This window comes from Oncorhynchus gorbuscha, linkage group LG10 (genome assembly GCF_021184085.1).
Source record: "Oncorhynchus gorbuscha isolate QuinsamMale2020 ecotype Even-year linkage group LG10, OgorEven_v1.0, whole genome shotgun sequence".
Classification (NCBI taxonomy): Eukaryota; Metazoa; Chordata; class Actinopteri; order Salmoniformes; family Salmonidae; genus Oncorhynchus; species Oncorhynchus gorbuscha.
Genome location: NC_060182.1, coordinates 92,171,576 through 92,184,449, shown reverse-complemented (window position 1 = coordinate 92,184,449; position 12,874 = coordinate 92,171,576). Strand labels below are relative to the sequence as shown.

Sequence of the window (12,874 nt, the reverse complement as noted above, 5' to 3'; positions counted from 1 at the left end):
ATCGAGTTGATCAAGCTGCTCATTGTGGCCTGTGGAATGTTTTCAAACTCCTCTTTAATAGATGTGCAAAGATGCTGGATATTTGAGAGAACCGGAACACAATGTCGTACACATTGATGCAGAGCATCCCAAACATGCTCAATGAGTGACATGTCTGGTGACTATGCCAGTGGTCATCGTTATCCCCAGCACAAGGTGCACCTGTGTAATGATCATGCTGTTTAATCAGCTTCTTGATATGCCACATCTGTCAGGTGGTTGGATTATCTTGGCAAAGGAGAAATGCTCACTAACATGGATGCAATCAAATTTGTTGACAAAATTTTGAGAGAGATTTGTGTGTGCGGAACATTTCTGGGATCTTTTATTTCATCTCATGAAACATGGGACCAACAATTTAGACGTTGTGTTTTTGCAGCATTTTTGTTCAGTATGTTTCAGATGCAGTTGCCTTCATGATGGGAATGTTTCAGAGCGGTTATGTAAAACAAAAAGGGGTCAACAACGCTACACATTAAAACACACACACACACAAAAAGGGACACACACACACACACTATGTATCTCACAATCACCACATGTAACCCTCAAGCAGACCCAGAAAGCATTATGTGCACATTTCCTGGCTGCCTCTGAGGATTCATGTTCTCATTGGCCCAATGCTGACCTCTGACCTATACAGTGATCCCCACACACACTCAAACTGAACTCAATTCACCCTGACTGTTAATGACCCTCAGCAATACTCATGTTATGGAATGACATGTAACACACAGCACTGTTGAGTGCATTAGCACATTGCTAACATGTCGGACTCAAATGCTAATAATGAAAGATCAACATACCTTGTTCACCTTTGAGGCCTGCAGTGAAAAAAGAGAGGAAGAGACAAGTTAGACTGACTCAAACCATTCAGTCTAACATCAACATATAAAAACACATTTCCTGAGGCATAAAGACTGATTTATAAAGGGCTTGTATGGTTCCTGTTAACCTGGTGATCCTCTGGGCCCGTTCTCTCCCTGCCTGCCCGGGGGTCCGTCCCTGCCTTGGGGCCCCTTAGCGCCAGGCAGCCCTTGGAACCCTCTCTCCCCAGAGGGACCTGGTGGACCAGGCAGGCCTATGGTGGTGGGAGGCAATGACAACAATATTAATACTGTAATATTCCTTTTTTTAAATTTACATTTCAAAAGTTGAATAATCAATGCACGTTATAATTTAAATATTACGTATTTATTAAAGTTATTTCAGGCATTCAATAATTGAAGTAACTTTAATAATTGCCATTGTTATTTAACTTAAATAATCAAAGTTGACCCAAAGACGGCCTGTTAGGGAACATAGAAACCATTCCAGACAAAACCACTGTAACGATACAGTGGAGGGGTTTTCTCATTCAGATATGTCACTGAATGAGGTATTACGACATTATAATACATTGTTCCCTCGACACAGAAGCATCAGATTATTTGAACACTGAGACGTGTGTAACCCGAGAAGCCTCAAGGAGTGTTATGAAAGACTGCATAACAGACAGACACACTAATAGCAGGCCACCATTTAACGTGAGACTCACATATTACACAAATAGACATTGTTAGTTTTAATTAGTGGATCCTGAATGTTTTTGTAATCATCAGTCTGTTTCTTGGTGTTGTTCGATGGGGCCTCTGTGTTTATTGTAGCTAACACCGTTCTGTATGTTGACACTTGTGTGCAAATGTGTTACTTGAGACTTTACATATGCACCCGTGTTCATTGTGTCCTTATACCCACTGAATGTGCTGTCTTGTAGACTGGTCAAGTTTAGACAGGACAAGGTTAGTCTAGAGTTTAAGACACATGATGGTTTTAGTTCAGTTTTACCAAAAGCTGTGTACCATTCAAACCTCTAACCAACCACACCTACAAAGCAGAACATGTGAGAGAGGATAAGTTTAATAGAAAATATAAATATATAATTGTCAACATGAACTCAGAAAATACTCTGTGTCAATGTAAATCCTCTCCAAATGAACATGCTCTTTATTTTAAAACCATGCATTGTTTAATTTCTGTAGTTACTAATGTTGGATCTAGATCAGTGCTCTCCAACCCTGTTCCTGGAGAGCTACCGTCCTCTAGGTTTTCACTCCAACCCTAATCAAGTGCCCCTCCCACTGAGCAAAAACTGGTTGAATCAATGTTGTTGCCATGTAATTTCAAACAAGAAAATCAATGTGGAAAACTGATTGATTAAAAAAAAGTAATCAATGTCATTTCATGTTTTTCCACCAACATTTTTATCTAAATCCAATGACATTGTGAATTGTTTTATTTGATTTAACATTGAATTCCTGTTAAATGACAACTCAACCAAATGTAAATCAAAACCAGACGTTGAACTGACGTCTGTGCCCACTGGGTTGATTCTAATAACTAGCTGGTTGATAAGCTGAACCAGGTTAGTTCCACCTGGGGTTGGAGTGAAAACCTACAGGAGGGTATCTCTCCAGGAACAGGGTTGGAGAGCCCTGGTCTAGACCATAATCTCTCTGAAAGGAATACAGTGTAAAGCAACACACTCACCGGTCAGGTCCTGTTCCGAAAGATTCTGGAACTCCGTGAGGATGTGACTGACTGATGAGTTGAGGTTCTTGATCTTGCCATGGATCCCGTCCAGCTGAGTGGTCTGGATGCTCTCAATGATCCCTCCATGGGAAATGACCGTGGCGTTCAGACCATTTACACAGTTCCACAGGCCCGACATGTGCTTGGTCAGCCCCTCCTTGATCTTCTGGAGCGAATCGGAGACGCCGTCCAGCCGCCCGCACACGCCCTCCATCTTGAACAGCCTCTTCTCAAGGCCGTCGCCAGAACGCTTGCAGTCGCCCACCTCCACCACTAGGGTGCTCTCGAAGCGTCGCACGTCGCGATCCACCCCGTCGAGGCGGTCGCGGCTCTTCTCGATGTGCTCAGTCACCTCCTGCTGTATCTTGTCCAGCTCAGAGATGATCTTGTCCTTGGTGTTGCCCAGGTCCGTGATGACACTGCCATGTTTCTGCACTGTGTGCTCCAGGCCCCTCAGCGTGTCGTTAATGGAGCTAAAGGTCAGGATGACCTCGGACAGCTCGCCCTGTAGGGACTTGAGGTGGCCGTTGTTGGACGTGCCTCCGATCACACTGTGGCCGTCCAAGGGCTTATCAGGTTCATCCAGGCCTCGTCCTCCAGTGCCACCTCCTGTTGTTGGGGTCTCCAGGTGGATCTTACACTGGTCGCTACACTTCCCTACCACCTCCCGGAGTTTCCCCACCTCTTCCTGTAGAGTGGAGCAAAAGCTTTGGTTGGAATCCACCCGGTTCTGGATGGTGTTGATGTCCTTCTCCCAGCGGTTCAGGGTGTGGTTCTTCAGCTTCTTGAACTCGTCTTCAACTCTTCCACAGACGTCGCAGTCATCCATGCCGCGCCCGAGCGTCTCAACTTCTGTGACGATGCGGTTGAAGTGCTCGCCATTGTCTCCGGTCAGGGCTTTGATCTTGCGGATGTCGTGGCTGAGATCCAGCACCTTGTCCATGAGTGAGTCGCCCGAGACGGACAGGTCCTTGATCCGCGTGTCAAAGCGTCGGATCTCGTCCTCATTGGCCACCACTCTCCAGGTGATAGACTTCACAGAGTCTCCGTCGTAATCGTTTCCTCCGTCCCTTCCAGCTCCTCCGGTTCCCCCTATTCCTCCACTTCCTCCATCTCCCCTTCCTTCAGTTCCTGTTCCTCCTGTATCTCCCCTTCCTCCTTCCCCTGTCCCACCTTCAGATCCTCTCCCTCCCATTCCCCCTGTTCCTCCGGTTCCTCTACTTCCTCCTCCATCTTCTCTTCTACCTCCTCCAACTCCTCCTCCTCCTCCTCCTGTTCCTCCACAGCCACAGTCAGTCAGACTCTTGTCTAGTAGTGCCGTGGAGTTCGCCAGGCGGGTCACATTCTTGTCGTGGTCCGACACGAGGTCCTTTACAATGCCCACGTCTAGCTCTATGTCGCCGATGCGGTATCCCTGGTCGTCGAACCGGTCCAGGAACACGGTCCGGAGGTCACCCAGCTCACGGTTGAAGTAGTCCTTCAGGTCTTTCTCTGTCTCCTCTGTGTGCTGCATTGTGCTGTTCACCCACCTCTCAAGGTCCCTCAGACGACCGTCCAGCCTGTCCTCTATCACCCTGGGTAACCCGCTGCCACCTCCAGGGCCAAAGCCACCACCTCCAGGGCCAAAACCACCACCTCCAGGGACAAAGCCACCTCCACCTCCTGGGAAACCCCCACCTCCATTACTACCACCGCCACTGCCCAGCTCCTTATCCATGCGGTTCTGGATGACATCATAGTTCTCTGATATGGAGCTTATCTTCCTTTCAGCATCTGTGACCCTGTCCTTGAGGTCGGTGACAGAATCGCAGCAGCCCTGGGAGCGTGTCACCTCGCGGCGCAGGCCGTCTAGGCTCTGGCGATATCGTCCATCCACAGCGTTCAGCTGCTTCTCCAGCGCACGGATCCGCTCCCTGTCCTCCTGCTGCTGTCTCCGTAGGTCCTCCACTCCCGACTGGCAGGAGGAGCAGGACAGAGACACCCTTCTCTCCAGCTCCCTCAGGATCTCCTCTTTCAGCGTGTTGAGCTTCCCACCACTAATCCCACCGGTGCCTCCAGAGGAGTCGCCAAGATCATTCCCACCGCCGCCATTCCCGTTGACCAGGTGGTTGTTGATGCTGACCAAGGTCTTGTCGTGAGCCTGTGTCCGGTTGTCCAGCTGGTCTAGTTTGGTCTGGATGCTGTGGATGGTGTCCTTAATCTCCGGCTGGGCCGCATCCGCTGGGGTCTTGGTGCCACCACCACTGAAGCCCGGTTTGCGCATCTCCTCCTGGAAGCGTTCGTTCATGCCCCTCAGCGTGGACTGCAGGTCCTGGAGGTCCTTGGTTAGGCTCTGGATCTTGTCCTCCAGCTGCCGCGTCTTGTCGCTGTCGCCTCGCCCTGGAACACAAACAGAATATTATTATACTTATATTATAAGAGGATGAGAGCTCCCATGAAACATGGAGAAGACAAGGACTGAAGAGGAGGAAGAGGGAGAGCAGGGACATAAACATCCACCCACCGTCTCCCCCACTCTGTCCTCTGTGACCTGTGTCGGTTCCGGTCTGTCCCGGTCGGGACGGTTTGGGTCTGGCTGTAGCGATCTGGGTCCCCGACCCGCCGCTCGGCCCTTCGCTACAGTCATCTCCGGTGTAACCATGGCAACACTTCCACTCCATGTCCGTCACCATCTTGTAGGCCACCTTGTACCGCGGCTTCATATACGTTCGATACCTGTTGAGAATCAGAGACGACGACGACGATGAAGTGCAGTGATTTACAATGAGGTTGTCTCACCTATCTTGGTTGAATACACTTATCGTTGGTCGCAGTGGATAAGACTAAGAGAGTTAACTAAATGTAAATGTTGTTGACAGTACGCAATTATAATTGGTCACGGGTGGTAATTTTCAACTTACTGTACATCTGCTTTTGGCCCCTGACACACTCACTGTAAAAATGTTTGTAATAGTCCCGTGTGGCTCAGTTGGTAGAGCAACGCCAGGGTCGTGGGTTTGATTCCCACGAGAGACCGGTACGAGAATGTGTATACTCACTACGGTAAGTAGCTCTGGATAAGAGTGTCTGCTATAAATGACTCACTACGGTAAGTAGCTCTGGATTAGAGTGTCTGCTATAAATGACTCACTACGGTAAGTAGCTCTGGATAAGAGAGTCTGCTAAATGACTCACTACGGTAAGTAGCTCTGGATAAGAGTGTCTGCTAAATGACTCACTACGGTAAGTAGCTCTGGATAAGAGTGTCTGCTAAATGACTCACTACGGTAAGTAGCTCTGGATAAGAGTGTCTGCTAAATGACTCACTACGGTAAGTAGCTCTGGATAAGAGTGTCTGCTAAATGACTCACTACGGTAAGTAGCTCTGGATAAGAGTGTCTGCTAAATGACTCACTACGGTAAGTAGCTCTGGATAAGAGTGTCTGCTAAATGACTCACTACGGTAAGTAGCTCTGGATAAGAGTGTCTGCTCAATGACGTAAATGTCATCGTTGGCAGAATTCAACATTCATCCTCATTTTAACATGCTGGGTTTTTCTACCACTTCACACATTTTTGTTTATTTAATATCTATCTATTTCCAAGTTAAAATGGAGTTCCTACCACTGAGTTTCAATGGGCCTGTTGGCTATTCTGTTGGCCTGAACTCATGAAACTGCACTCTCAGCCAAAGACCTTTATGGAGAATGTTTATGTGTCTCAATCCAAAACGCACTCACTACAGGCCACAAAGCCAAGTAACAAGCATTTTCTCCCTAATTACGTTTGCATTTCATTTGAGATTTTCCCATCGTTCCCAGGCTCGGAGGCATGAACATCGGAGGCTGGTTTCTGCCCTGAGGGGCAGTTTGATGTAACTCTAATCCTCACTCAATACCAAGGTTAATTAAATCATTTACTGGGGAAACTATTCAGACCTCAACATGTTTGCAATCAGTCTCCTTCTCCGCTCGAGTGTATAACACAGTATCAGAAGCATCTGTCACGCCCTGATCTGTTTCACCTGTCCTTGTGATTGTCTCCACCCCCTCCAGGTGTCGCTTATTTTCCCCAGTGTATTTATCCCTGCGTTTCCTGTCTCTCTGTACCAGTGTATTTATCCCTGTGTTTCCTGTCTCTCTGTACCAGTGTATTTATCCCTGTGTTTCCTGTCTCTCTGTACCAGTGTATTTATCCCTGTGTTTCCTGTCTCTCTGTACCAGTGTATTTATCCCTGTGTTTCCTGTCGCTCTGTACCAGTGTATTTATCCCTGTGTTTCCTGTCGCTCTGTACCAGTGTATTTATCCCTGTGTTTCCTGTCTCTCTGTACCAGTGTATTTATCCCTGTGTTTCCTGTCGCTCTGTACCAGTGTATTTATCCCTGTGTTTCCTGTCTCTCTGTACCAGTGTATTTATCCCTGTGTTTCCTGTCGCTCTGTACCAGTGTATTTATCCCTGTGTTTCCTGTCTCTCTGTACCAGTGTATTTATCCCTGTGTTTCCTGTCTCTCTGTACCAGTGTATTTATCCCTGTGTTTCCTGTCTCTCTGTACCAGTGTATTTATCCCTGTGTTTCCTGTCGCTCTGTACCAGTGTATTTATCCCTGTGTTTCCTGTCGCTCTGTACCAGTGTATTTATCCCTGTGTTTCCTGTCTCTCTGTACCAGTGTATTTATCCCTGTGTTTCCTGTCGCTCTGTACCAGTGTATTTATCCCTGTGTTTCCTGTCTCTCTGTACCAGTGTATTTATCCCTGTGTTTCCTGTCGCTCTGTACCAGTGTATTTATCCCTATGTTTCCTGTCTCACTGTACCAGTGTATTTATCCCTGTGTTTCCTGTCGCTCTGTGCCAGTGTATTTATCCCTGTGTTTCCTGTCTCTCTGTACCAGTGTATTTATCCCTGTGTTTCCTGTCTCTCTGTACCAGTGTATTTATCCCTGTGTTTCCCGTCGCTCTGTACCAGTGTATTTATCCCTGTGTTTCCTGTCTCTCTGTACCAGTGTATTTATCCCTGTGTTTCCTGTCTCTCTGTACCAGTGTATTTATCCCTGTGTTTCCTGTCGCTCTGTACCAGTGTATTTATCCCTATGTTTCCTGTCTCACTGTACCAGTGTATTTATCCCTGTGTTTCCTGTCGCTCTGTGCCAGTGTATTTATCCCTGTGTTTCCTGTCTCTCTGTACCAGTGTATTTATCCCTGTGTTTCCTGTCTCTCTGTACCAGTGTATTTATCCCTGTGTTTCCCGTCGCTCTGTACCAGTGTATTTATCCCTGTGTTTCCCGTCTCTCTGTACCAGTGTATTTATCCCTGTGTTTCCCGTCGCTCTGTACCAGTGTATTTATCCCTGTGTTTCCTGTCTCTCTGTACCAGTTCATCTTGTGTGCCTTTCAGGTCAACCAGCGTTTTTGCTTCTATTCTCTTTTGATAGTCCCCCCGGTTTTTGACCTTTGCCTGTTTTCTGGACTCCGTACCCACCTGCCTGACCATTCTGCCTGCCTTGACCATGTGCCTGTCTGCCACTCTGTACCTCCTGGTCTCTGAACTGGTTTTGACATTTTGCCTGTCCACAACCATTCTCTTGCCTACCCCGTTTGGATTGTTTAATAGACATCAAGACTCAAACCATCTGCCTCCCATGTCTGCATCTAGGTCTCGCCTTGTGTCCTTATAGACATTCTCTACTGTAGAAGACTTAGGCATGGTAGGCGTGCATCGCAATCTCCTTTTACCCAATCATGTCATCTGAAGGAGCAATGCACTTCATTGTGCACATCTGTGATAACTGTCTAAACATATTGAATTACTGTAAGAACACACACAATACACAAATGAAGTGGCCCAGTTTTTACATTAACCTCATCGACCTCAGGCTGTAGCAAATGTACTGTATGCTACAATGGAGTGTGGAAGCCAAACCCCAAAATGAGATCTTGATTGTCAAACAATTAGAACAGACAAACAAACAAACAGACAGTTTCCAAATGTAGCTTGGACTGCGTTCAGAAGAAATAAAAATGAAAAGTTTCACAATGAATACCCCTGCAAATGAACAGGCATGAATTGTTTTATTTCCTGTGTATGTACTGTATTATTCAGGCTCATACACAGCCATCTGCTTCCCAGCTGTGTGTGAGAGAGAGAGAGAGAGAGAGCGAGAGAGAGAGAGAGCGAGAGAGAGAGAGAGAGAGAGAGAGAGAGAGAGAGAATTGGTTTCAGATTAGTCAGAAAGGTCCTGATTTCGCAGGAATATTTGTTACTTAGTGACCAATATGTAATTGTTATTTAGTCAGTCGTCACGTCTCTCTTTCTCAATATTTACATTAACCTCCTCGAAACTCAGGCTGTGTTTTAATTGGTTAGCTAACCATAGTTCATAGGACACCCCTCCCCCTCTGATGGATGAGAATACTCTGTATGAAGTCCTCAGGCTGTAGCAAATGTACTGTATGCCGCAATGGAGCGTGGAAGCCAAACCCCAAAATGAGATCCTGATTGTCAAACAATTAGAACAGACAAACAAACACACGCTCCGCACACACTCAGACAGAGAGAGACAGCACAAGAGAGAGAGAGAGAGACAGAGACAGAGAGAGAGCGCAAGAGCGAGATGGAGACAGAGCAAGAGACAGAGAGAGACAGAAAGAGAGACAGAGAGAGAGACAGAGACAGAGACGGAGAGTGCGGGAGAGAGATGAGCAAGAGATAGAGAGACAGAGAGCGCGTGAGAGAGATGAGCAAGAGACAGAGGGAGAGAGAGAGAGATTAGAGAAAGAGAAACAGAGAGAGAGAGAGAGAGAGAGAAGATAAATAGAGACAGAGAAAAGAGAGAGACGGAGCGAGAGTTAGAGACAGAGAGATAGAGGAGAGAGAGAGAAAGAGAGAGAGAGGAGAAAGAGAGAGGAGACAGAGAGAGAGACAGAGAGAGAGCGAGAGTTAGAGACAGAGATAGAGGAGAGAGAGAGAAAGAGAGAGAGGAGAAAGAGAGAGGAGACAGAGAGAGAGACAGAGAGCGAGAAAGAGAGAGATATATATAGTATGGGTTTCAGATTAGTCAGAAAGGTCCTGATTTCGCAGGAATATTTGTTACATTTAGTGAGTTGTCACATCTGTCTCTCAATTCAATTCACTTTATTGGCATGACGTAACAATGTACATATTGCCAAAGCTTATTTTGGATATTTACAATATTAAGATAATAAGAATAAAAATTGTCAACAGGACAACAGTAACAACAATAACCAAGTGTCAAAATAACCATACATTCAACAATAACAATAAGCATACAGTAGAGGACATGTGCAGGTTGATTGGTCTGTCAGACACTGTCCCTCAACTTATGGCAGGCAGCAATGTAGTGCGCTGCCAACCCACAGCTCTCTGCGTCCTCCCCCAACAGGACGGGTAGCCTATCCTCATCAGAGAGGTCTTTGAAACCTTGAATAAGAGTTTCAAATTTGGGGAAATGACACTCTCTAATTGTTTTATATTTTTGACATTTTGTCAGGAAATGCAGCTCCGTCTCAGGTTCTGCTGTTGTGCAGTGGTTGCACAGCCTTTCCTCTACAGGGAGCCAGGCTTTCCTGTGCTCACTGAGTCTGTACTTTGTCAAGGTTTTTTTGATCAGTAACCATGGTCAAATATTTAGCCAGATAGCACTGTGTCTTGCTTTGTGTTTGTGCTTGTGTTTCCCAATAAGCAATGTAATTTTGATTTGACTGTGTTGAAATTTGTTTTCATTCTGATTGATTGGATGTTCTGGTCCTGAGGCTTCAGTGTGTTAGTAGAACAGGTTTGTGAACTCAGCCCCAGGACCAGCTGGATGAGGGGACTCTTTCTTTGCTCAGCTCTTGGCATTGCAGGGCTTGGTAATGATATGAGAAGGGTTCACTGTATTTTAGATGTTTCCAAAACTTCATTGCTCTTTTATTTAGTTTTTATTATTTGTGGATATTGGCCTAATTCTGCCCTGCATGCATTGTTTGTAGTTTTCCTCTGGACATGTAGGATAATCTTACAGAACTCTGCATGCAGGGTTTCAATGGGGTGTTTGTCCCATTTGGTGAAAACATGTTTTGTAGGTGGACCCCACACCTCACTGCCATAAAGTGCAATTGGTTCAATGACACATTCAAATAGTTTTAGACAAATTTGAATGCTATTTTAATTTTAATTTGTTTTTTTAATGGCGTAGATGCCCTGCATGCTTTCTCTCTCTCAGTTCCTTCACTGCATCTTTAAGGTGTCCGGTTGAGCTTATTTTTGAAAATAGGTAAATGTAGTGTGTGCAGTACTCTATATAATTTGTACCAATTGAGAACTTTGGTCTAATTCCCTGAGATCTGGAGATTCTCTGGAAAATCATTATTGTAGTATTTTTGGACCAGGTCCGGCAGTACTGCTCTAGCATGTCCAGGCTCTGCTGTAGGCCATGTGCTGTGGGTGACAGCAGGCATAGGTCATCTGTGAAGAGTAGGCATTTAAGCTCTGAATTGTGGAGACTAACACCATGGGATGAGGATTTTTCTAGAATAGCGGCCAACTCATTGATGTAAAAAATTGAAGAGTGCAGGGCTCAGATTACAACCCTGGCGAAGGCCCTGCCCCTGGTTAAAGTATTCTGTTAGTTTCTTGCCAATTTTAATGCTGCACGTACTGCCAGTATACAGTTGAAGTTGGAAGTTTACATACACCGTAGCCAAATATATTTAAACTCAGATTTTCACAATTCCTGACATTTAATGATAGTAAAAATTCCCTGGCTTAGATCAGTTAGGATCACACACTTTATTTTAAGAATGTGATATGTCAGAATAATAGTAGAGAAAATGATTTTATTTATTTCAGCTTTTATTTCTTTCACCACGTTTCCAGTGGGTCAGAAGTTTACACACACTCAATTAGTATTTGGTAACATTGCCTTTAAATTGTTTGACTTGGGGCAAATGTTTCGGGTAGCCTTCCACAAGCTTCCCACAATAAGTTGGGTGAATTTTGGCCCATTCCTCCTGACAAAGCTGGTGTAACTGAGTCAGGTTTGTAGGCCTCCTTGCTCGCACACACTTTTTCAGGTCAGGGCTTTGTGATGGCCGCTCCAATTCCTTGATTTTGTTGCCCTTAAGCATTTTGCCACAACTTTGGAAGTATGCTTGTGGTAATTGTCAATTTGGAAGACCAATTTGCAACCAAGCTTTAACTTCCTGACTAATGTATTGAGATGTGGCTACAATATATCCACATCATTTTCCATCCCTCATGATGCCATCTATTTTGTGAAGTGCACCAGTCCCTCATGCAGCAAAACACCCCCACAACATGATGCTGCCACCCCCGTGCTTCACGGGTGGGATGGTGTTTTTCGGCTTGAAAGCCTCCCCCTTTTTCCTCCAAACATAACGATGGTCATTATGGCCAAACAGTTTCATCAGACAAGAGGACATTTCTCCAAAAAGTACGTCCCCATGTACAGTTGCAAACTGTAGTCTGGCTTTTTTATGGAGGTTTTGGAGCAGTGGCTTCTTCCTTGCTGAGCGGCCTTTCAGGTTATGTCAATATAGGACTCGTTTGACTGTGGATATAGATACTTTGTACAGGTTTTCTCCAGCATCTTCACAAGGTCCTTTGCAGATGTTCTGGGATTGATTTGCACTTTTTGCACCAAAGTACGTTCATCTCTAGGAAACAGAACGTGTCTCTTTCCTGAGCGGTATGATGGCTGCGTGGTCCTATGGTGTTTATACCTGCATACTATTGTTTGTACAGATGAACATGGTACCTTCAGGCATTTGGAAATTGCTCCCAAGGATGAACCAGACTTGTGGAGATCTACAATTTTTTTTCTGATGTCTTGGCTGATTTCTTTTGATTTTCCCATGATGTCAAGCAAAGATGCAGTGAGTTTGAAGGTAGGCCTTGAAATACATCCACAGGTACACCTCCAATTGACTCAAATGATGTCAATTAGCCTATCAGAAGTTTCTAAAGCCATGACATAATTTTCAGGATTTTTCCAAGCTGTTTAAAGCCACAGTCAACTTAGTGTATGTAAACTTCTGACCCACTGGAATTGTGATACAATGAATTAGAAGTGAAATTATCTGTCTGTAAACAATTGTTGGAAAAATTACTTGTGTCATGCACAAAGTAGATGTCCTAACCGACTTGCCAAAACTACAGTTTGTTAACAAGTAATTTGTGGAGTGGTTGAAAAACGAGTTTTAATGACTCCAACCTAAGTCTATGTAAACTTCCGACTTCAACTGAACATTGATTTAATTATGTCATATGT

General features: G+C 45.2%; 1 protein-coding gene across 1 annotated transcript in view; it reads right to left on the bottom strand.

Moving 5' to 3' along the window:
* Window positions 1-12,874, bottom strand: part of LOC124046734 (EMILIN-1-like) — a 96,680-nt gene that overhangs the window by 7,292 nt on the left and 76,514 nt on the right. The window contains exons 3-6 of the mRNA XM_046367449.1: window positions 5,114-5,325; window positions 2,569-4,989; window positions 995-1,120; window positions 846-863 (exon numbers count right to left, since the gene is read on the bottom strand). Coding sequence (XP_046223405.1) covers window positions 846-863; window positions 995-1,120; window positions 2,569-4,989; window positions 5,114-5,325 — 2,777 coding nt within the window. The remainder of the gene's footprint in view (window positions 1-845; window positions 864-994; window positions 1,121-2,568; window positions 4,990-5,113; window positions 5,326-12,874) is intronic.